At 37.7% G+C, this 25,751-nt stretch overlaps 1 protein-coding gene across 7 annotated transcripts in view; it reads right to left on the reverse strand.

Moving 5' to 3' along the window:
- Positions 1-24,219, reverse strand: part of LOC108347443 (nucleolin 1) — a 28,127-nt gene extending 3,908 nt beyond the window's left edge. For 2 of the 7 annotated variants that reach the window (XR_008247568.1, XM_017586683.2), the window contains exons 1-20: positions 23,901-24,219; positions 23,786-23,819; positions 23,589-23,677; positions 22,015-22,098; positions 21,771-21,905; positions 21,624-21,692; positions 21,366-21,457; positions 21,177-21,294; positions 15,065-15,153; positions 14,489-14,618; positions 13,977-14,068; positions 13,787-13,904; positions 8,178-8,266; positions 7,647-7,770; positions 7,338-7,429; positions 7,146-7,263; positions 5,148-5,236; positions 4,820-4,928; positions 527-618; positions 338-455 (exon numbers count right to left, since the gene is read on the reverse strand). Coding sequence is in view for 6 of the 7 variants with exons in the window: in XM_017586683.2 (XP_017442172.1) it covers positions 338-455; positions 527-618; positions 4,820-4,928; positions 5,148-5,236; positions 7,146-7,263; positions 7,338-7,429; positions 7,647-7,770; positions 8,178-8,266; positions 13,787-13,904; positions 13,977-14,068; positions 14,489-14,618; positions 15,065-15,153; positions 21,177-21,294; positions 21,366-21,457; positions 21,624-21,692; positions 21,771-21,905; positions 22,015-22,098; positions 23,589-23,677; positions 23,786-23,819; positions 23,901-23,930 (1,911 nt within the window). In the remaining variant the exon portion in view is untranslated. Of the gene's footprint in view, positions 1-337; positions 456-526; positions 619-4,819; positions 4,929-5,147; positions 5,237-7,145; positions 7,264-7,337; positions 7,430-7,646; positions 7,771-8,177; positions 8,267-13,786; positions 13,905-13,976; positions 14,069-14,488; positions 14,619-15,064; positions 15,154-21,176; positions 21,295-21,365; positions 21,458-21,623; positions 21,693-21,746; positions 21,906-22,014; positions 22,099-23,588; positions 23,678-23,785; positions 23,820-23,900 lie in introns of all 7 variants that reach the window. The other 5 variants (XM_017586692.2, XM_052874162.1, XM_017586699.2 and 2 more) reach the window with 5 other exon arrangements.
- Between the last annotated feature and the right edge of the window lie 1,532 nt (positions 24,220-25,751).

Consider the following 25,751-nt stretch of genomic DNA (forward strand, 5'->3'; position numbering starts at 1 on the left):
TTTGTGTGTGTGTAGATTTATGATGTCAATCCAACATTGTATTCCAAAGATAAGATTATACACTTCTTGAAGCAACCATGAACTGATAAGATGATCATCAAAATTGCACAAATTAACAAAACCAACAACAATAAGGCCTCAACACAACTAAGCACAAGGTTTCGCTTTACTATAGCAATCATATACAATACATTTAATTGAAAATGTTATATAAGAAAGATTCAATAAACAAATTGCTAACAAAGTATATGGCTTTGTTGCTTACAGAATAACAACTGTCATTCACTTACTATTATCAGTTCTAAATGATTTGCAACACAAGGTCATAAAAGCTTACCTTTTGTGCTGCTTCAGCCGTTGAAAACTCAACATGTACAAAGCCTTTAGGCCTCCCCTCATGATCTGTATGTGGATGAAGATAAGCAATTCCTCCACATTCTTTGAAAAGATTTTCCCTGAACAATCTTGATTTAGAATAAATGTACAGAAAATAATTGATGAGCAACTTTATTAAAAATATACATACACATCAGCCTGTTCCACTTCATGTGACAAGTTTCCAACAAATATCGTCTTTGGTGAAGCATTTTGTTCTTTCAGAGTAGCTAGCGTTTTAGGCTACAAAATTCCAGGAAATAACACGTATATAAATGATTCAGATATGACATTACAAGACAAGATAACGGTCATATTCATATTGGAAATTATGTTTCTGCACCTTAAGGGGTGCTGGTATAATTTACTATAAAACCTGCGAGCCACCATATGGTTTTCAGTGACTTAGAAAAAGCATATGATCAAATAGTTTCCAATAGCTGAATAGACAGGGAGAATTCAGACAGAAAGAAAAACATTGTTATTGTGTGGTGTGTTACAGGAGGAAAGAAACATTTATAGAATACTTAGGCTCCTCATTTTATTGTGGTGTGGACTGAAGATCCTTGGTGTAGAATTCCATTAGAGGTTAGAAAAGACTAAAATTAGGACAAATATTTGCAAGTATCGTGCATAAAAATTTAATTAGAGGTAATTTTGAATTTCACATGAAAAGTCTTGGAAGACAGAAAATATCAGAACGGGTTTTCATTAAGAAAACCTAAGTATACCAAGGCAAAGCATTAATAAATGTGACAAAGAAGTTAACCCTAATGTAGAACAAACTCAACTAGGACCCCAAATGTCAAAGAAAAGTAAGGGTCACTCAACATTTTTAGTTGCACCAGAATTATATGAATGATGAACTTGTTTTCTTAACTGAACAACTCACAACTGAAGGACATAAGAGTAGGGAGGTTACGAGCCAGAAGATGCAGTTTTTTGACCGACGGGCTGATCAACAAGTTCTAGATGTCAGAATTTCTGTTTATCTGCCCCTTCCATTGATCATCATTCTATCTATAAATATTATAAAAATATTTACAACCATAAATAGCAATAATGGCACAATTATTCTAATTCCCATACTTATGTAATATAATGAACATATATTTCTGATTTAAAATAGACAGATTACAATCAATATTTAATTGGAAACATTAAAACAGGATCCTGATTGATTTCCCCCTCAAATTAATCCAAATAGTAACGGACCATCAATTTGCTAACAAGAAATTGATGGCAGGGTCACAGTCCAACCCTGGTGAAGACATCTGCAACTTGAAGTTGTGTTGTAAGATGTGGAAGTGATATAACATTAGTGTACCAGCAGAAGAGTTTAGCGACTCCATATTTACTTTTGGAGTAATACGGAGGAGTATAGAAGAAACATAAGTCATAGATAGGATTACTGGTGATTCTAGAATCAGATCACATGTAACCACATACTCGTGAAGCAAGTCATACAAGGCTGAAGTCATAAAAAATATACTGCAGTTCTCAAATTCTTTTTTTACATCTGTTGATGGTGCTAGGAACTCATCAAAATCATGTAAGGCAGTGCAGTTCTCAAGTTCTATTTTGACATATCCGTAGATGGAGGTAGAAAGTCATAATCATGTAAGGCAGCAAGAATCTGCCCAAGCAGACATCAAATCGGCATGAAGCAAGTAGTGTCAAAAGATCTTGGCAAACATTGTATAGATGTTGGGTATCATTAGTATAGAGGGAATAAGCCTCACTCCTAACTCATGCACACTTTTCATAAGAATGGAAAACATGTTTTACTGAGCTGTGGGTAGTGGACTTCTTGACACTGCACACTTTAGTATCGATATTTACCTATTGTTTTCGACTTTTGTTGGGACAGATTCAGGACTGGCAGTGAGACCGAATCTGTGGCACAACCCCCTGAACCATATCCAGACTCTGAAAGCCCAAAGTGAAATTGTGACCTTTTTCATCTAATTGGGACGCTGAGTTGGTGCTGGAATCCATTTTCTCAGAATCTGGGTGAAAGGTGGTCGATCCTCAAGTGTCGGTGAGTGCATTGCTTGGTTTTTTGGACCCTTCTATGGGTGGGTGTTGATCAGGACAATGTGATCCCTACCATGTGGTTGATGGAGAAAAACAGGGTCACTGGAAAAGTCACCCAAGATGTTGCCAGAATAGTATGCAAACTTGGAAGAAATGGACTCAAAAAAATCCCTCCAAAGATAGTAGGTCCACTAGGCCAACACAGTTTTCGAGAGACTCTAACTACCATGATAAATGCAAGAAAAAGAGCATTGAGCTTATTTATTTATTTATTTATTTATATTGACAAAAGAAATCAATTCAATAAATAGAGGACATTTGAAATCCTCTAACAATAAAGATAAGATCCTGGAATAATACATCTATGATATTGATATTTTTTAGTATGAAGATATGTTCCTGATATCTGCAATTATAAAGATATGATTCTTATTTTTGTAATAATAACAAGGTATGATGGAATGTTTGAGGAAAAATAGTAGAATCCCTTGATTGAAGGGAAGATACAATCTGACATTAAATGTAAAGTTAAAAAAGATAACAAAACAATAACGTCTGAAATAAAAGAAACAAGGCATGCAATCTTCAACAAATTTGCCACTAATGTCTATATATTATGTATCATTTAAAATATATAAAAGAGATAAAGTATTTCTTTCTCTTTTCTAATATAAAATAGAAAATTGGAACAGAAATTATCACAACAAAATATACTGTTATTGGACCAAACAAAAAAAACAAAAAGTGCAAACACAAGATGATCCTATGTTACAACACCAACACAAGCATGCAAGAAATATAACTTCTGTGCTTGTCTTCTATTCTTACCCGGCCTCCGATGAGGACAATACCTTTAGTCCTATAATAGCATTGGCTGTAAGAGCTGAGGTAGCTCACTCTACATTACTCAACTTCTACATTGGCTAAAACCCTTCATCCCTTTCTGAGACATTGACATCAACTAACAAGCACTTAGGAAACTCACCCTTGAAACCTAGTTGTTAAGGAGGGAGAACTAAACACTTAAATATTCCATTGACTATCCCATACTTCCTCCCAGAGATCTCACATTAATTAGAGATCAGGCCAAATTATAATAAATAAGTGGGATGCAAACTTCACCTTACAAGTCAGTTTTGTTAGGTTGAGTTAAGCATAAACTCACTGAGATGGTATCAAAGCTATTCAAAGCATATTCTAGGCAAATTCCTACTAGACTACTCACAAATATATAATCCCATGCTCGAGATGTTCATTCTTCAATGCAAGAGGTATGTTGGAGATTCCACGTCGACTGCGGATTTCAAGCCAAATTTTAGTATATAAATGAAGTGCATATCTCATCTTATTGGTTTTGTGAGTTTAAGAGAAGCATAAACTCACTTACTGAAACTGCCAAATGTGGGACTAAAGCAACAAATGTACCCAAGTCCCTATCATATTTCTTGTCTCTTTGTTTTATAAAAAAAAAAAAAAAACTGTAATTTTTTTCATGCCCACATGTTCACCACCAATGCCATGTGTCTAGTGGTCACCATTTGCAACCTACTATGCTAGTGCCATTGCATGGCATTTTGTGAAAAAACCACCACAAATTTTTCCATTGCTTCCATTTGATAGCAATGAGGGTGAATCAACCAACAACCAAGTATTGTTAACAATAAGACCAATACTATGAACAAGTGTGACAAAAGGTTCATACTCAACTCAATGGATAATCCATCCACAACAACACCCATTTTCTTGAATAGAAATATGACCTAATATAAGCAAGACCTTCAACAAGTGGCAGAACAATCACCTTTCTCCATGTTCCTTAATTCAGTTCGGAAAAATGAGATTTAGCTTCTGTGAGCTTGAAAGTAATTATGGTTCTTCTACAAATGCTTCCAAAGGTGCATGCAGACAATAACTTGAGGTAAAAGAGATAGACAGAAGGTTGAAGCCAAGCAATCAGCATCTGATCTTGTCATTCCCAGCGAGTGTAAGTTGTATTCTCAATTTCAGAATCACATTTTGCCTAAGAAATCGCAGAGCAATCACTTCAGAAGAAACTTGTTGAAACAAAGTCCATTTAAACAGGACCAAATTATTGTTTCCAAAGCAGGAAATTCCTGTTGTCAAGTTTATCCAAAAGTTATTGTTTCTGACCATGATAGGGCCTTCCTTGAGTATTTTATAGGTTGAGACTTTCAAAATGGCAGGAAGTAAACTGAAATTCAGTTCACCATAGTATCCTCAATTTCTTATTTCTTTCTTTACTTGATAACTAACACAATTTTAATCATTCACTCAAAAGCTGCCTCATTTGCATCTTAACTTCTTTGACACAAGTTACACACTCCAACGAGTCATATAATAGATAAACTTTCGCCAAGCTTAAGTAAATGTATTTTGAAATGCTTACACTTTCATGAGGACTTTCGTGGGCTTTTTCCTCAATTTCTTCCTTACAGTCCTCGGAATGCTCTATAGCCTTCATGGGCTGAAATCTTTCATGCTTTTGGAATGAGTTGCTACAATTAATACCATTATTAACAAAAAAACGGTGAGAAAAGGCAAGGAAAGAACATTATATCATGACTGATTTTTTCTTCAAAGCTTATCCAAGCACCCCAAATACTGCAAACTCACATGAGAATTATTTTACATTCATGCTACTAGGCAGGAAAAATTGTTAAAAAACAGTAGTAGGAGGCATGCCCTTGAACAGTTTTATTATGCATGATGATTACCTTCTATTCCAGGTACGTTCACCCTTTCCTCGAGCTATTTGAACTACAATGCAACGTCTGAACAACTCTGTATTATCCAATTCAAGAGCCTAACAATACAAAGGCAAAATGATGCACATCTCATTATCTTCACACAGAATAGGGTTTCAACAAACTTAAGAGTACACAAGATGATGATGCACAACATAGACAAGCCAAGAAATATCAATTTCAGCCCTGCATCAGTTAAAAACTAATTGCTTCACAAAGACATAGGCTCAAATGATGCACGTAGTCAACAGCACCTGAAAAGTATATAAAGGTGAAGGAAAGAAAAACAGGAAAAGAATAATGCCTCCAATGTTGGGAAGAAAGGGAACTGATCAGGGAGAAGAGTTTGAAGTTTGTGATTATTGTATGGAGTGGGCTTTGAGTTGCATACTACAAGGGAGGGAGAACGTTTTTATTTTAAGATACTTGCAACATTTCTTACATAAAAATATAAATGAAAAAAAGGAAAGGATTTGGCAAGTTAATAAATATAATCCTCAGACACTGGCAAGAGAAAAATATTTTAAGAATATTAAACTTTTTTTCGTTATAATTTATTTTTGATTTTCAATTTATATGTATAGGCATATGAATAAAACAATGGTGAATAATATGAATTTATTCAACATTCTTTTATTTCATTTTAATTTTGTTTAGTCTCCTTCGTAAAATTAAATAGAGAAGTAACTCCTTTTATTCTACACTATAAAACCCCTGTCATATAAAAAGGTATTTTCTTCAATCAAATTTTATGAAAATATTAGTTATCACATCTCCTAATTAGGAGTATTTCGCTCATATATCCATTTCCTTTCATACCAAATAACCTAAAATTTACTTTTATTCTCTCCTTTCACTTTCCTCTCTATGCCAAACATACCCTAAATGATAGGATATAATATGATAGGTTATAATGGGTAATAGATGCAGGACAGAGAAAACAGTTTAGGAATTAATTGTTGTTGGGTAGTTAGAAGTGGGTTGCCTTTATAAGGAGGCAAGCGGGGTTTGGTAGAAGGTAGCTTTTATATTCAATGTATTTGACAGGAAGTTGTCCTGTGGAGGGAGAGTGCTCCCTTGAGGAAAGATTGTAAACTCTACATTCTTTGATTACAAAAGCAATATTCATTCATATTCTTTCTTTTGTGTGTGAGTGGGTACTGTGAGGAGTGGAAGATTGGTTTCTTGACAAAAGAAACCTAACAAATTAGTTCGACCTGTTGGATCTCCTTAGGAGAGGAGTGCAGGATAAGGGAAGAGGTGGAAGTATGGAAGGAAGAGACAATACCAGGGAGAAGTGGACCAGTGAAAGGGAAATGAGGATGGCAAAATTTAGAAGAAATTGCCAAGAATTGAAAGAAATGATATTGGAAGACCATAATCAAAAAAGGGACTCAAAAAGAAGGGAGAAATCTCTTGACAGAGCAAGAAAGAGAGAGAAAGAGGAATTTCTGTAAGACAACAAGAAAGGAAAGAAAGAAGTAAAGAAGGATAGGGATGCTGTGAAAGATAGTCTACAAAACATCAAGAAAGCCAAGAAATTCTCTGAAGAAGGAGAGTACTTGGCTAATGACAAAGAGAAGAAGGAAGAAAGACTTCCACATAGTAGTACAAGATGGAGAAGAACTACCCAAGAAATAAAATAAATGATGCAGGATATCAAGATTCAGATAAGGGGCTTAGTAAGAAGTGAGGAATATGCCAAGAAAGGAAAGAAAGAGGAAAAAATGGGGAGGGATGTTGTGAAAGGTAGTCTGCTAGACATCAAGAAAGCAAGGAAAACCTCCTATGGAGGAGAAAACTCAACCGATGGTGAGAAGACAAGAGAAATGGACAACAGCGCAGAGGACAGGGTTCTCCAAAACTGTAATGGAGATATTGCTGCTCAAGACAGGGTTCTCCAAATATCTAAGAAATATTGTTGGCAGTTCTAACTAGTACGGACCACACAAGGTCACAAAAACTTACTTTTAGTGCAGCTTCTGCTGTTGCAAACGTAATATGTCCAAAGCCTTTTAACCTCCCCTCATTATCTCTGTGTAGCCTAACTTCCACGATTTCTCCACATTCTTTGAAAAAATTTTCCCTGAACAATTTTGAAAGTGTAAACATACATACAGAAAATAATCAATAATCAATTACATGAAAAATAACACTTACACATCAGCCTTTTCCGCTCTGTATGACAAGTTTGTGACATATATTGTCTTTGATGAAGCATTTTCTTCTTTCAGAGTAGCCAACAATCTAGACTGCAAATTCCAGGAAATAACATAATGCATAAGTTTTTTGATCATTTAAACTATACGGGGTGAGCATATTGCTCAATAACAGCATTCTTTCCGATGGAAACAGCACCAAGCATCTCCACATGCTTAACCATTTCAAACAAGTCCACTTTATACCTCCAATAACTCATAACAAATGAACATTCAACAATCATAAGCAATTGCATCCTGAAATGCATACAGTTTTCCAAGGATCTTTTACGGCTTTTCCCTCAATATCTTCCTCACAGGACTCTGAACTCCATGTCCTTTTGATGGGATCGATTCTTTCGCGCTTATTGAATGAATTGCTCCAGTTGCTAAAACTATTAACAAGGAAATAGCAAAGGAAATATATCGGTACAAGATACAGAAATGAACAAATACAAATGATTTAAGACTCACTTATCTGTGCTTTTAAAATAATGCTTGTATAACTAAAAAATATTGATAATTTTCTTTTAATAATTAGATAAACTTTCTGAAGAAAAAAGGCCTTAGTCCATTTCATATAAGCTAAAAAAAGCAGCTTATGATGGAACGATTTTATAAAGATAATTGTGTCATGAAAGCACTTTTTATTCATGGTTTATCCAATCACCTTAACAGAAATAATACATAAATGACTAGACACCGTAACCCAACGTTATGAAGAAATTTACACTAATGGTATTAAGTGGGAAATTTTGTCAAAAAAAGACAACAGCACAATTTCATTATAAATGTACATTACCTTCTATTGGAGGCATATTCACTCCTTTCTTGAGCTATGCCAACACTGATGGATCGTCCGAACCATTTTTTATTATCCAACCCAAGAGCCTATGAGTACAAAAGAAAAATTATTTTCAGCTCAATGTCATTGCATAGAACAGGGGTTCAGCAAACATAGACAGCAGATGATGAAATACAGCAAAACAGGCAATATATAAGAAATCCCAGAAAAAACAATGTCAATCTAATAGGCCATGTTCTGAACTAAGCAGTAAGTTAATTTCCCAATAGTCCGATATATGTTATGGTTTAAAAGTTAGTGTTATATAGGATGTGTGACAGACTTGTTAACGCAATTGAAGAGTCACATTTGTACCAAACCCCGGAATCAAATCCTGGGAGATACAAATGGCTAGCTGGTAAGCTAAATCAGCTAGTGTATGGTTTGGGCATTTTCGAACTATATATTATTCAGCAGTTTGGAATGATAGGAAGTGATGCTAATCATTATATACTCTATCAATATTATCCCCAAGAATGTATTTGTCTAACTGTTTATGTGGATGATATTGTTGTCACAGGTAGTGATAAGGGTATTGTATAACTAAAAAAAAATTCTCAGAAGTTCCATACAAAACATCTTGGACACTTGAGGTATTTTCTTGGTATAGAAGTGACACAATCCAATCTAAGGATGGTTTGGTGATATCTCAGAAAATATGCTCTTGACATTCTAGAAGAAATAAGGATGATAAATGCTAAGCTTGTAGACACACCAATAGATCCAAGTGTCAAACTTGTACTTGATAAAGGAGAACCTTATTTTGGTCTTTGGAGATATAAAATGTTAGTTGGCACCTCATTGCGACTCATTTTGACACCACCTTTGCACTGAGCATATTAATTAAATTCATAAACTCTCTGTAAAGAACACTAGGATGCAGTCATACAAATAAAAAAGTATATGAAGAAGAACCCTAGAAAAGGACAAAATTATGAAGATAAGGGAAATACTCAAATTTTGGTTATTTTGACACTGTTTGGGCAGGATCACGATGCAGTAGATGTTTCTGTTACGTACCTGAGTACGAAACCTACTCAGACAACCTCTCACACACCCACACACGCAATAGAACAATGAACGAATGAATTTCTTTTATTGATGGTGATGGAACTCTCTGAATAAACAAAAGTAAACAAAGATAACTGGGAGCATAACCTCCCTAGTCGAGGAGCATAACCTCCCTCACAGGACTGTAGCCTCCTATCAACAAAACTCAATAATCAAAAGCATGCCCTAAACAATAGCGTCTAGCTTTATTTATATTAAATATTTCCCTGGAATATAGCTCTATTTACTATAATTAACTTATACTGAATATTTCCCTAGGATATAACTCTATTTACTATAATTAACTTATACTGAATATTTCCCTAGGATATAGCTCTATTTACCATAATTAACTTATACTGAATATTTCCCTAGGATATAGCTATATTTACTATAATTATTACTAAATATTTCCCGCCTATCCTAGCTGCTACAACAGTTAGGATAGTAGCTCTTCAACCGATCGGCTCAGGTTCTTTGCTGCTTCCCACTATTCGGCTCGAGCTCTCACCGCCTTCAGTCGTTCGGCCTGACCTCTCCCTGCCTCCTCTCGTTCGGCTCGATTTCTCACTTCCTTCCATCATTCGACTTGACCTCTCCCCGCCTTCCACCATTCGATGCCCTTCTTCTTCCTCACCGCCTTCCACCGTTCGGTACCCTTCTTCTCTCATATACTTTCTTCTTCTCTCGTATACCTTCCAACCTCTAACAACATCTATTACCTTATACCCTACATTACACCCTGCTGCAGAACAACCTTGTCCTCAAGGTTGGAACCGGGTAGCTTGATCTCCTGGCTCCTTTTCATCCTCGTGTTATCATATGAAGGGAACCCACTGGCTACAGCCCTCCAATTCAGGTCTGGAGGCTTGGGTGGGGTAATTCCTCCTCCAATGACTCCCATTCTTCATTTTGGTCATCTTTTTTCCAGAATCGTAGGCCTTGAGAAAATGGTCTTCGATGTCTTTCCATACTTTAAACAGCTCTCTCCCCTCTACAGGTGTATCAAGAACTGCAAGGCCTCTTTTCTGTTCGCTGGCCCACCTTTTCACTGAATCCATCCTTCTCTCCGGGGCATTGATTCTCCCATCCACCCTTCCCTTCAAAGCCTTCATTCTTCCTTCCATCACGCTTCTCTCCCAATGATCCAGCCCTCCTCGTTCGTTCGGCTCCGACCGTCCTCTTCCGTTCAAGTCCATCTGTCCTCTCCCGTTCGGTTCCAGCAGTCCTTTGTTCGGATATGGCCGTCCTCCCCCGTTCGGATCCTGCAGTCTTCTTCCGTTCGAATCTGGCAGTTCTCTCTTGTTTGAATCCGGCAGTCCTCGCACGTTCGGATCCGGCAATACTAGCCCGTTCGGTTCCGACAGTTTTCACACGTTTGGATTCGACAGTCCTCTCCCATTCGGGGCTTGGACGTATTCTTCCGCTGTCCCCGACTGCTTTGGCCGCCACCCCTTCAAAGATGGTACCCCCGTTCCGTTTTCCAAATCGCACCACCACTGCTCCCTTCAGACCTTCCCAAGAATGATTCTTGGCTTTCTCCTTCCAGGCTCTGAACCAGTAGCCAACGCTACCCTCCATACTGATGTCGGCTAGGCGCACCTTTTCCTCCTCTGCCACACCTTGCAACTCGAAGAACTTCTCTGCCTTAGCGATCCACCCCAACTGATCAAACCCTTCGAAAGTGGGTAGTTCTGTTCTGCCCCTTTTACCCAATTAGGTTGGGTGTCTCCTCGGTCTTCATCCAATTCCTCCTCTGAGCTCTCCCTTCTCCTTCTCCGATTCTCGTTAACAGACCCCTAACTTCCATCCGAATTTCCATCTAGTTGTTGGGCTCGCCCTCCCATCATCCTCATCAGTTCTTGTAAATCTTTGCGTATCGTTTCCAATCCCCGCATGGACATCTCCATGTTCCCCAGTTTCAGCCCCATGTTTTCCAGTTTCCCTTCGACTACATTCATTCTTTCCTCCATGGTGTCTTTCACTCCTCTCAAACAAAATTTTAGAAACATTGATATCTCGAGCTACAAAACTCTGATTGGGGTGGTTCCAAAACGAGGTGAAAGCTCACGTTTTGAAGTTCAATTTTGGCTCAAGAAGCACTTAATTTGGACATGTAAAACATAAGTTATAACTACGAGATAAATTGGACAAAATTGAGTTTCTATAATTTGACAAAAGAAAGAAAAACAAAGTGACAATTAAAAATGGAAGGAAAGAATCACTCTTTTCAAGGGAGGCAACACACAAAAGATGGAAAGTCCTTTGATACAGTCAAGGGTTCTTGAATCACTCAAGAACTTAGGACAACCACTCTCACTAAGATAAAAGAGTAAAAAACTCTAATATTCTGCAAAAAAGCTTCACTAGTCCTCTTTGATGAAAATGGTTAAGTTTATTAAAGCTTTAGCCATCAGAATCACAAGAGTTAATTATTGATTGTAACTACAATTTATGGCAACCAAAAGTCAAAAAAATTTAGTTTTTTCAAATGCTGATGAGTAAGTGGCCAAGTGAGCCTTTATTACAACTTGAAATAAAACAAAATAAAGCCCATTAATTGATTAACCCAAAACAAAATTTGGTCAGCCAATTTTACAAAGGATTGGGCTATTATTTGAGCAAACTAATTACTTAAGAAAAAAAGAGAGCAGCCAAGTGGTGTTTTAGTCTTCCTCCAAATGGGCCATGATACACAATTAACCAACTTGGTCTTTTTTCCTTGAACCTTGGGCTTGTATTCCATTAATATGAACAACAATTGTTGAAGAGCTTCCTTTGCTTTCCTTACTTTGGCCCTTGTCATAAGTTCTGCAAGTCCTTCAAGTAGATCCTTTCCCTTGCTCATGGTCACGTCCCCATCAATGTAACAACCAGGCAACATTACACATTGCCTATCCTCTTGTCTTTCATGAGAGAACCAAACACCATGGTGGTCGAGTGGGACAGTCTGTAATGATATGACCATGTTGCTTACAATAGTTTCAAAACTTTTGAGTGCAACTGCGAGCAATATGACCAAACAGTTTGCACGAATAACATTAACCTGTTGTGTATCACGACCTTTGCTTTTATCTTAGGCAGTATTGGCAACGACAATAGCTTCCAAAACAGAAGAGTCACAGGACAAAGCTGCCTGAGTAAGAAGACGTTCTTCCCAAAGATGTTCGCCAACACATACCTCCAAAGAGTGGAGTGGGTTCTGATTTAAGAGTGCAGCACATACAGCTTCAAATTTTGGGCGAAGCTTCATGTGAAATTGGTCCTGTTTAATGACCTCATAAACCTCTTGAACAACAACCAAAGAGGTTCCTGGAACAACAGCATGTAGTATGGCAGAGTGTTCAACCCATAAGTTTAGGAAACCAAAATAATATTCTTGAACGGAGAAATTAGCTTGACTATAATTGGCTATGTCCAATTCCAATTGAAAGCGTTTGGCAGAATGATCCTGATTGAAAACGCGTTTGAGATAATTCCACATGTCTTTGGCAATAGAAAATGAATGCAGGTTATTGACCATTAGAGGCTCAATGGAACCCAAAAGCCAAGAAATAACCTGAGCATTCCCAAATAGCCAACTCAGACGTGGTCATGGGTTTAGAGGAGGACCCATCAACATGACCCCACATGTCTTTTCCTTGCACAAACATCTTGAATTGAAACTCCCAAGCAACATAGTTCTTACCGTTAAAGCAGATACAAAGATTCTCCGTAGTCATGAAAACAAAGAGAGAAGAGCAAATGCCCAAAAAGAAGAACCAAGAACGGAAACAGAAGCATGATATGGAGCAACACCGGTCCAAGAAGCAGGGTGCAAGGGCCAAACACAAAAAAGAAAAAAAAAACACAAAGGGGAGGTACCAAGAAGCAAGTGCAAACACTAAATTGGAAACGGTCATGTCTATGTCAAAGGAGGCTCGTGATAACATGTCAGAAATTTGGTTTTCCTCTCGTTGCCCTTTTCTTTTCACTATTCATCTCCTTAAATAATACATAGCATTTACCACTATTAGTGATAGTTGATCCTAATTCCTGATTGTTTACAACCTAAATTAGGAATCCTAAATATATGCAATTATTAGGCTGGCTGAAGGAAATAAATCTGCATATAACATAGCAACAGATTTTTAGGAAAATAATAATGGTCCAGCGGACTCACTGCCTAACAGTTATCAGTTCCTCTATTTATTGTATTATTTCCTTTTTACCAATATAAATAAAGGACACATGTTGTCTAAAAAACACATGGTTTCCTTTTTACATTTAATAATATCACCAACAATAAAGCGCCTCCCTCAACCACAAATAAGTACAAGAATAGCAACTAGCATCAGGAATTAAATTCAAAAAAATTCTATAAAAAAACAATTGAGAAAAATATTTCAACAAACCAATTGTTAAAACTTCACAATTGAAATTTGTGTGGAATTGTTGCTTCCAAAGGTACAACTCTTTGAAATCATGATGCAGTTCTGAAATGATTTGCAAAGGCTACACAAGGTCACAAAGCCTACCTTTTGTGCAGCTTCTGTAGTTGCAAACTGAACATGCCCAAAGCCTCTTGACCTCCCTTCATGATCTCTTTGTAGACGAATATCAACAATTTCTCCACACTCTTTGAAAAGAATTTCCCTGAACAATTTTGAAATTAGAAAAACATACACAAAATAACTAATAACCACCAGAACAAAAAATAATACATACATATCATCCCTCTCCACACTATAAGACAAATTTCTAGCATATATTGTCTTCGAAGTAGCTTTTTGTTCCTTCCGAGTAGCTTGATCTTTTGGCTGAAAATTTTCAGAAAATACATTATATAACATATTTGATAGGTTTCATAAGAGAACCAAACATAGAGGTTGAATGTCGTTTCATCAAAAGAGATGTTGGTACAAGTTTTGTCAACACAAATGACCAAGTGACAGATGTCTTTATCAAATCTGTAAAGGGTCTAATCCAAGAATTGAATACACTTGTAGCAAGCTTGGCGCACATATGATCTATATGCTCCAAATTGAGGGGGAGATTATGAGAATCAGAATAATGCATTTTGTTTTATTATTATAGCCATGTGATCTTTATTTTATAAGAAACAAAATATCCTCTGTTTAGGCCTAATAATTGTAGTGCATCTATAAAAACTCATAATAATTGTGTATTCAGGTATAGGTATTTGATAATGTCTTTGTGTTCTCTATTTTAACACTTACAATTGTCTGAACAGCTTTGGAGTCTTTTTCCTCAGTTTCTTGCTCACAATCTTCTGAAATCTCTGAACATCTCACCGGCTGAATTCTTTCACTACCTTGATATTTGTTGCTAAAATAATTAACATGGAAACTGCAAAGAGAAGAGAGCATAATCACAAGATCTTGAAATGAGACAACATAAGAGATTATAGGCTCCTTTGTTTGTGCTTTAAAAGTAATATATTTTTAATTAAAAACATTTCTATTTCTTTTTCTAATAAAGGGATCAGCTTATGATGAACAAATCTGTTTAAATTTCCTTCTCATGAGGTTGAAAAGGAAGCATATGAAACAAAGTTTAAAAAATGTCATGACCACAGACTTGTTTTTTAAAGATCGTCCAAACACCCTGAACAAGTATATTCACACCAGACATGGCAACATATGCAAATGCAGTGAAATAAACAGAAATGTTCTCCAATTCAAATTGACATGTTTTGTAAGAAATTTAGATCAATGCTATTGGATAGGAAAAGTTGTAATGAGACAGCAACAATAGGCAAGTTCTTAAACAGTTTCATTCTATATGTAAACTACCTTCTGTTGGGGGTATATTTTCGCCTTTCTCGAGCTACACCAACTCTGATGCGACATCTCAATAATTCTGTATTATTTAACTTAAGTGCCTGTGATTACAAAAGCAAAAATTGATTCTTAGGACAATCAATGTATTCACTCAGAAACAGAGGTTCAACAAACATAAAAGAAGAAATGATGACAATGCAATGCAATAAAGGCCATGCATACATATATATATGCATGTTTATGCATACATGTGTACATGTATAAACCCACACATGCATACATGTACAAAAAATATTTTATAAGATAATGACAATACAGCTTCGGTTTTTACCATTGAACATAATGATGCGAGAAAATGAAAGAAATTTTAGAAGAAAATTGAGAATTTCTGATAGGCATAAGTAGAAATGGATAGTATATGAAAGGAGAAAGAAAACTAACTAGCTGTTATTACTTAACTGTTTGTAACAGTTAAGAGGGGGCGGGAGAGAAAAGTTATAAATAGGATAGTTAGTTGAAAACAGCACCTGGTTTGTGAGTTGATTGTAGACAGATTATTACCTGTGAAGAGGGTTAAACCTCTGAATACTCTTACTGGAAATAATATTCAGTTTCTCTCTTTCTTGTGTCTTCTTAGTGAGTGAGAGAGTCTTTGACTAGGTTCCCAATTCAGAAACCTATCAATTTGGTCCAACCTGTCGGATCCCCAATCGAAAGGGTGACGTACATCACGTGATGGAGGGCAGAGTGTTGGTGGTAGAAGGTCAGCTGGAGGCGGTAGAGATTACGCTGGCCGAGACGAAGGCAGATACAGTCTTCTTGCGGCAGAACCATGAGGTAATGCGCCGAGACATCCAAGCAATTCTGAAATTGCTGGGAGATCGCAAACAAGACCCACATGGGCCGCGCCGTGAGGGTAGTGAATCCTCCGTAAATGATAACGACGGCGGACCGGAAGGGGAAAGAGGAAGACGGGGAGTAGAGCGTCAGGACGGCATGACGAATTGGCGAAAACGGGTGGAGTTACCTGTGTTCGAAGGAGGCGAACCCTGGAATTAGATTGGTAGGGCAGAAAAATTTTTCGAGGTGCAGAAGGTTGAGGAGGAGAAGTTGCAACTAGCTTTCATTAGCATGGAGGGTTATGCGGGAAGTTGGTTCCGTTTTTGGAGGGAGAAAACCAAGAACCATTCTTGGGAGGGGTTGAAGAGAGCTTTGGGAATTAGGTTCGGAGGAGGAACACGGGGAACGGTATATGAGAGGCGATTGACCATCAAGCAGGCGGGGGCGGTAGAGGACTATGTTAGGGAGTTCGAAGTCTTGGTGGGACAGACGACCCAGATTCCGGAGGAGCAGATTTTGGGTTACTTCATGGCGGGACTCCGGGAGGAGGTGGGCGACCATGTCAGGCCGCATGATCCCCAAGACCTGATGACGGCCATGAGAGTTGCGTGGGATGTGGAGAAATTATGCACGGTCGCGACGACGGGAGGAGGATCGGCGTCCAGAAGTCAGAGTTCGTGGGGACGAACGGCGGGGGTAGTGGCGCGAGTGGAAACCCAACGCGACATGCAAATGCAGAATCGGGGAGGGACTGCCGAAAGTGTTGGGTCCGTAAGGAGAGGGCCGACCCAAGGAGGCGGTGCCGCCAGAACCACCGGCAACGGAAAGGAGAGGAATACGCGCAATTTGCCGTATTCGGAGTTTGTGAAGAGAAGGGAGGAAGGGAGATGTTTTCGGTGCGGTGGGCCGTTCAGGCTAGGCCACCGATGCCCAGAGCGTGGTTTGAGAATGATGATCATGGCCGAAGAGGAGGAGGAAGATGGGGCCGAGGAGGAAACCGAGCTGAACCTGGCCAAGATGGAATTATCGGCGCTTTCTGCTGGCGGGCTAACCTCTCCCAAAACTATGAAGCTACGGGGTCGGATAGGCCGACCCGAGGTGTTAATGCTTATTGACAGTGGCACGAGCCACAAATTCATCAGTCGAAGGCTGGCGGAGGAATTGGAGATGGCGGTAGTGGACACTCAGCCTTATCTGGTAAGCCTGGGGGACGGACAGAAGAAGAAGATCAGTGGTTGCTGTGAGCAAGTGGCATTGGAGCTGGGGGGATACAACGGTGGTCGAACGGTTTTACTTGTTCGAGCTAGGGCGAATGGAGGTGATTCTCGGTGTAGAATGGCTGGAGAAACTAGGGAAAGTGACAGTAGATTGGGGTACATTGACCATGGTGTACCGACAAGGAGAAAAAGAGGTCACAGTGAAGGGCGATCCCACATTAGAAAGAAAGGTGGTGGGGCCCAACGCTTTATTAAAAATAGACAAAGTGGAAGCTTGACTACTGGTGTGGGAATTGTGCTCGTTGGAGGCCCAGGAGAGTACCCAGTATCGCCAAGGCCTCACTGAGAAACAGAGGACAGAGATGGAGCAAATATTGGGCCAATATGACAAGGTGTTTGTTGAACCCACTGGGCTACCGCCGGACTGGGAAGAGGTGCATCATATACCTCTTAAGGAGGGGGTGAATCCCATCAACGTTAGGCCCTACCGGTACCCACACGTAATGAAGGGAGAGATAGAACAACAGGTCGCCGAGATGCTCCGAACGGGGGTGATTCGACCGAGCCACAGCCCTTATTCGAGCCCCGTCATTTTGGTGAAGAAGAAGGACAGCAGCTGGTGCTTCTGCATCGACTACAGGGCACTAAATCGAGCTACGGTGCCGGATAAATTCCCCATCCCGGTCATTGAAGAATTGTTGGACGAGTTGAGAGGGGCATACTACTTCTCTAAGGTGGACCTGAAGGCGGGGTACCACCAGATTCGTATGGGTGAAAAGGATATCGAGAAGACGGCGTTCCAAACGCACCAAGGCCATTACGAGTTTGTCGTAATGCCTTTCGGACTCACTAACGTGCCGGCGACATTTCAGAGCGCGATGAACAGCCTCTTCCAGCCCTATCTAAGGAAGTTCGTTTTGGTTTTCTTTGATGACATCCTAGTCTACAGCCAAACTTGGGGGGAGCACCTCGAGCATGTGGGAAGCGTTCTTTCAACACTGGAACGAGATCATTGGGTGGCAAACAGGAGAAAGTGCGAGTTTGGGCAGACTCAAATAAAATATTTGGGACATGTTATTTCCCACAGAGGGGTGGAGATGGATGGTGAGAAGGTGGCAGCCGTCCTAGAATGGGTGAGGCCAAAAACTGTGAAAGGGTTGAGAGGATTTCTGGGGTTGACGGGTTATTACAGAAGATTCAAGAAAGACTACAGTAAGATCGCCCAACCGTTGACCGAGCTGCTGAAGAAAGGTGGGTTCATTTGGAATGAGAAGGCGGAGGAGGCTTGGCAAACTTTGAAGAGAGCAATGATCATAGCCCCAGTGTTGTCAGTGCCAGATTTCCAGCAGCCCTTCCACATCGAATGCGACGCCTCTGGCCGAGGGGTGGGGGCGGTTCTGATGCAGGGCAGGAAACCCATAGCCTTTTATAGTAAGGCCTTATCCCAGGGGACGTTAAGTAAGTCTATTTATGAAAAAGAATTGATGGCCCTGGTGATGGCCATACAACATTGGAGGCCTTACCTCTTAGGGCAGCGTTTTGTAGTCCACACCGATCAGAAGAGTCTCCGATACTTGCTAGAACAGCGCATCACAACCCAAAACCAGCAGAACTGGATTGCCAAGCTGATGGGCTACGATTTCGAGATAGTATACAAAGTTGGGGCTACAAATAAGGCGGCAGATGCTCTGTCAAGGAAGAGTAAAGGGGAAAATGAAGAGGAGAAAGAACTGTGTGTGGTGGCCAGACCTTTCTGGCAGGATTTCGGAGAGATAGTACGGGAAGTGGAGGCGGATGAGGTGTTACAAAAAGTGATAGAAGAGATTAGAAGGGATCCTAATACTCACCCAGCTTACACCCTGGAACACGAGAGACTCCACCATAAAGGTCGGCTGGTGTTGTCGGCACAGTCTACATGGATTCCCAAGCTAATAGCGGAATTCCATGTCACGCAGACAGGGGGCCACTCAGGGGTGTACCGAACCTACAGACGCATAGCCCAATTGGTGTACTGGACTGGAATGAAGAAAGACGTGACGGAATTCGTAGCCAGATGCGTTGTATGCTAGCAGCATAAATATTTATCCTCCTCACCTCAAGGGTTGTTGCAGCCGCTGCCAATTTCGAATGCAGTGTGGGAGGAATTGAGCATGGATTTCATCGTGTGGCTACCTAAATCACAGGGGCACGATGCTATATTGGTGGTGGTGGACCGACTGAGCAAATATGCCCATTTCTTAGCACTTAAACACCCCTACTCAACCAGGACCCATTATTCCTAAGTATTTTCTGGAGGGAATTGTTTAAGGGTCAAGGGACGAAGTTGAAGATGAGTACCGCTTACCATCCCGAAACGGATGGGCAAACGAAGGTCTTGAATCGGGTGCTGGAAGGGTATCTCCGGTGTTTTTGTTCGAAACAGGCACGAGGATGGATGACGGTGTTGCCTTGGGCTGAGCATTGGTACAATACCAGCTACCAAGGAGCTATAAGGTGCACCCCGTTCGAGATAGTTTATGGGAGACCACCCCCCTCACTACACATTCATTCCAGGAGAAACGTTAGTTGAGGCAGTGAGTCAAGAGCTTCAGACCCGAGATGAAGCTTTGAGACAGTTGCGGGTACATTTGGAGAAACCACAAGAGGCGATGGTGAGACAACCAAACAAGAAAAAGGAAACCAGCGAATATGGAGGTTGGAGATTGGGTTTATCTGAGGATAAGGCCCCATAGGCAGACATCAATGCCAACAGGCTCCACCCAAAGTTGGCGGCTAGATATTTCGGGCCATTTCAGATCATCCAGCGGGTAGGGGAGGTAGCGTACAAGCTGCAGTTACCAGAGGCAGCACGGATCCACCCAGTTTTCCACGTGTCGCAGTTGAAGAAGGTTGTAGGTGAACGAAGAGTGGAGAAGGAGTTGCCGCTAGACTTGCAGGCAGAAGGACCGTCATTCTGGCCAGTGGGCGTTCTGGGAAGAAGGCAGACACAGCAAGGTGGGGAGACAGTGCCACAGTTGTTGATAGAGTGGTAGGAAGGGGGTCCAGATGGGGCAACATGGGAGGATGAAGTAACCATCACGAAGCAGTACCCCGATTTCTACCTTGGGGACAAGGTTGAGCTTCAGGCGAAGGGTATTGATAGGCATAAGCAGAAATGGATAGTATATGAAAGGAGAAAGAAAACTAACTAGCTGTTATTACTTAACTGTTTGTAACAGTTAAGAGGGGGCGGGAGAGAATAGTTATAAATAGAGGATAGTTAATTGAAAACAACACCTACTTTGTGAGTTGATTGTAGACAGGTTATTACCTGTGAAGAGGGTTAAGCCTTTGAATTCTTTTTGTACAAATACTCTTACTGGAAATAATATTCAGTTTCTCTCTTTCTTGTGTCTTCTTGGTGAGTGAGAGAGTCTTTGACTAGGTTCCCAATTCAGGAACCTATCAATTTCTAACAGAAACTTAGTAATGGTAGTGATATATATATATATATATATATATATATATATATATATGAGAGGAAGGTTTTGTCCGAAGTGTACTGAAAGGTATCTAATAGAAGTAATAAGAGACCTGCACTGCAAGCTTTAAGTTACACACACGTCGATATCTGACCTCAATCAAACATTTAAAATTAGAGGTGCTATACATTCTTAAAAACAGATGGCAGGAACTTCTTTCTAGTGCATAGTCATGAACCCACCATCCCCAATACAATTCTATTCACATATTAACCAAATATAGCACAATTACGATGCCAAACCATCGTGAGATTTAAATGACAAGGGCAATCTATCACTGTATTCACAGATTAACCCAATACATCTTGAAGACAACCCCAATTTGAAACCATGTCTCCTAAAACTAAGTATACCGTGGCATTTTGCTTCACGATTCAAATTCATTGAAAACACTAGGAATGAGACAAATATTTCACTGAATCAAATTGCTATCTTTTTATCCCTGAAAAGTAAAAGTAACTGCCACTTTCAAAGGTGCAACCATCTGTCAAAACCTTCCAGCCGTTATAAAACTATTTGCACACACCACACAAGGTGACAGCTTACTTTTAGCGCTGCTTCTTCTGTCGCAAACTCAACATGACCAAAGCCTCTAAACCTCCCTTCATCATCTGTATGTAGACGAACATCAACAATTTCTCCACACTCTTTGAAAAGATCTTCCCTGAAAAATTCAAAATTAGAAAAATAAAACAAAAATAATTTATATGCACCTACCATAAAAGTAATACATACAGATCAGCACGTTCCACACTATATGATAAGTTTTTAGTATATATTGTCTTTGATCCGGCACTTCGTTCTTTCAAAGTAGTTAGCATTTCAGGCTGCAAAATCCAGGAAATAACATGTTATATGACTGATTTGATATTGTTCACTTACAGAGGAAGTACTAACCATTATCAACATCCTTAACATTTTTCGCACTATTGCAATAATTCATAAACCTTTAAAATTTTAGCAACACTATGGAAATGGATTATGAAATAATACATTTACTTGCAGAGTTTTAGAGGCATTTTCCTCAATTTCTTCTTCACTGTTCTCTGAACTTTTCAAAGGCTGCAAATAAAAGAAAGATCCTAAAGTATTAAATTTTGCAAAATAAACAATTACATGCACAATGTCCAAGATTCTCACATATGTAGCCATATGTGGCTCGTCAATAAAATCAGAGTTATCGTCATCATGGTTGTTGTCATCTGAACTATCACTAGAAGAATCACTTTCAACATTTTTTGAGTCACATTCTTGAGCATCTAATGTGGTGTCCATCTTCAGAACAGAAAATTTGATTGATAAACAATTAAAATAAATGAACATATAACAAAATGAAATTACAAATATAGTGGGTAAAATTTGATTGAGTGAACAGTTTATATACCAAAACTTCCATTGTTTTCTCTTCTGTTTCTTCATATCTTTCTTCAGAGTTATCACCCTCGTAGATATTGATATCCTCCTGAAACTAACACATGATAAAACATTTACCAAATCAACACGATCAGCTCATACTCTTCTACTACCTATAGTCATTATAGTTATATAGTGCAAAACAAAGCATCAAATAGATCAACTGTTATCAGGTAAGGAATCCCCACCACCAATGACCTATTCTTGGTAGTTTATATTTGATCGGTCTCTATTTCAATAATTAGTACCTTACAAACAAAATTAAATCTATTATTCTCTAATGATGAATTACAAATGAACTAAGATTTTAGTGAGTACTGGGCCCACAAGCCCATTTGTGCATTTTGTATAAATCTATACCTGGCTACTCCTAATTTTCACTAAGTGAATAATAATTCAGTTTCAATGCTGATTGGAATGGCAAATTGTTTTTCTTTTGTAGCACTAATTGCATATCCTAAAATTCCAATGAATAATAGGTTTTGTTTGTTTGCACTTGAACTGTTTGTTATAAAACCCAAATGTTCATAGGCAGGTTTAATTACTAGTTTGATCTGAAATTAAACGTAGCCACCATCATGTTAGACTATTTTTTAGTTATCAAATTCTCATCTCTAGCCTATCTCTCATCAATTCAAATTTCAAACCATAACCTTCCTGCTTATCATTGAAATTGAGAAAAAAGCGTATGGAAGCTGATATTGTTTTTATACCATTTGTATGCAATATCCACCATATTTGATGATAACTAATCTTGGTCCAGGCTGGTAACCTTTAGTGTGGTATCCCCTACCAACCACGATTTCTCATCCCCAAAACTCATACCCAAGACCTTCTTGCTTAAGAGAATTGAGTTTAGTAGAACTCGAACCAACTACTCTTGGTATTTGGAAGTTCATATAATATAATGAAAACTCTCAAAATATTCAAAACAACTAAATCTAGTTTGACAAAGCCCAGAGTACTTTTACAAACAAATTGACATCTCTTATGCAAACAGGTCATGACATGATAACATAATCTGTGTCTCTTCTAAGATAACTTTGTTATTTAAGTAACATGTCAAGCATGTGCTATGTGCTACAGTAGCAGCAACAATGTGCTTCTGACTTAAGATAGAAAAGAAGTGATAGGTCGTTACGTGGCAACATTGTTCCTAATAACTTCTGTCATGTATTCTCTGTTAATGCTGTTTCTGGGTAGTTGGAGATTGCATTTCTAACCAATGAAAATTGCTAACTTATACGAGCATCTGTATATAGATTCTGAATAACATATTTCAGATATCACTCTCACTCCTTCCAAATTTCATCTTAAATTTTCTCTTATTTTCTGTCGTATAAACATGGGTGGCATTAATTGACAAATAATTCCTAACTCATTAGAAAACATGTGAGTAGTATTTAATGGGTCCTCATTAATAAACATACATTTGTACGTAATGCATCCAGGTAAAGTTGCCAAATTTTGTATGTTATTCAATTGAAGCTTCCATGATGCATAGATTAAATTGAAATTTTTTGAGCTATGCAAATATGATAATACCTCATTCTTGAGCTCCTCAGCAACTTCATCTCTCTTCTGCCTTTTGGGACTTCCTTGATTCTCTTGCTCATCCCCGTCTTCCCTCCTGCCTATATAGATTTTACATTTTAAGAAACTGAAAATTATAAAACAACTCAACAATAAACAAACAAAGAAAGTGGAAGAAAAAGGAAAGGAACACTGAAAGAAAGAATTACCTTTTTGGGGAAGTGGAAATGCAGTAATACCAACCTACAAGTCAAAGAAAATGGGTTTAGTCAAATTACAGATGGATAAAAGAGAAAGAATTCACAACAAAGCATGCATCCATACATGGAGTGTGGGATTAGATTCCTCCTCCATTTAGGTTTCAATGAAGAGAGCAAAGGGATTACTTTCAGGGATTAGGTAAACCACTAGGGTTTTTGCCTTAGATGGGAACTACGCAATCAATCTGCGGAAGTGTTGGTGTGTGCTATACTGTTTCTCACTGATTCAGCTTTTTTTACTGCAATTTGGATAGCACTTTATTAGTTTTTTCTTTTCACTAATTACTTTTGCAGTATAAGGAAGGACATATGCAGTGGTTTTGATTTTTCCGATCATTTGGAACATTGGCCGTTAATGTTTTGGGATTTGATGATGCAGTTTCCCGGTACCATCCGCAAGTGTTGAATAATCTTAATATATCATAACAAAATGAAAGATGAATCTTAATTTAAATCTCTAATTCTTTTCTATAGAATGACACTTAATTGATAAATAACAGTGATTACTCATACTTTTACCATGTAAAGGAAAAAGGAAAGAATAAAAAAATCAGTCTTAATTAAAGATAACGAGTTTCAAAAAATAATAATAAATGATGAGAATCTTCAAATTAAAATTATATTTATATATAATATATAGAAACATAGTTTAAAAAAGGTTTCTTTGATAAATATAATAAGGTAGGATAAAAGAATAAAATATAAACATATAAAGACATCATAAGATAAAAATAAAAGAATATTTAAAAAAAAATAAAGACACGAATCACTTTAAGAACAATAATAGAATAAGTTATAACTTTATCTCCAAGCAAACAATATAATAAACTCAATAAGAATAAAATTATGTTTACACTTTTATATAAAGTTTACAACTTTAAATGGTATTTGTATTTGTTTTAAAATTTTAATTCTCATCCTTATATTTTGAGTAGTTTTAATTGTTTTTTTTTTCAAAAATGTGCAATAAAAAAACTATTTTCATTAATTTTATTGAAATAACGTCAATGTTTTATGAGTGGTAATAATTAATTAATTACTTGTCATTTTGTTTACTAAAAGGGTTGTTATTGTGCTTTGTGATAGAGAAACAATATTTATATAAAATTACATATAAATTTTAAAGTTTACTTTTAATTTATATTTTTGTTAAAAGCCTCTGAATTATAAAGCAAATCTTTATATTATAAGGAATTCTATAATATCTGTAACTTAAATAAATATTTAAATAATTATTATTTAATTTTAAAACTAATAAACAATATAATTTAAATTATGTGTTACAATAATTATACATATTATAAATGCATATAAAATAATATGTCAAATAAAAAATTTTATTACAAAATTATGAGTTAATATTAATATAATTATACAAAATTATATTTTATTTACACAGTATTTTTACAACTTGTAAATGATTTAAATTAGTTTATAAAATGAATTTTCTGATTCAAATATTTTAAAAAATTAAGTAGAAAATTTTATTTTTTTATACTTTAATTATTATTATAATTTAAATTTAAGGTGAAATATATTTTCTAATGAAAAAATAAATTTTATTTTTATCCCAAACTTTGCTATAATTTGATCTCAATTTTAAAAATAATTAATGTAGCTATTGTCACTCAACAATATTGACCATTTGATAATATGGTTAAATATATTTTTAATCCCTAAACTATCAAGCGAATTTGTTTTTAGTCTTTATTTCAAACTAAGCTACATTTTGATCATTCTCTTTGAACAAACTATAATTTTTTATCCTCTAAAATCAACAACGTTAAATATAAGCTGAGGTGGCTAAACGGTGGTATCTCACGTCATTTTTTTACACTAGTTAATCTTTCTCAGCTCATCTCCCTCCCTCTCCATCCCACTCTACCACAACCACCTCCAGCACCACCTCGAACAC

This window comes from Vigna angularis, chromosome 1, assembly GCF_016808095.1.
Source record: "Vigna angularis cultivar LongXiaoDou No.4 chromosome 1, ASM1680809v1, whole genome shotgun sequence".
NCBI lineage: Eukaryota > Viridiplantae > Streptophyta > Magnoliopsida > Fabales > Fabaceae > Vigna > Vigna angularis.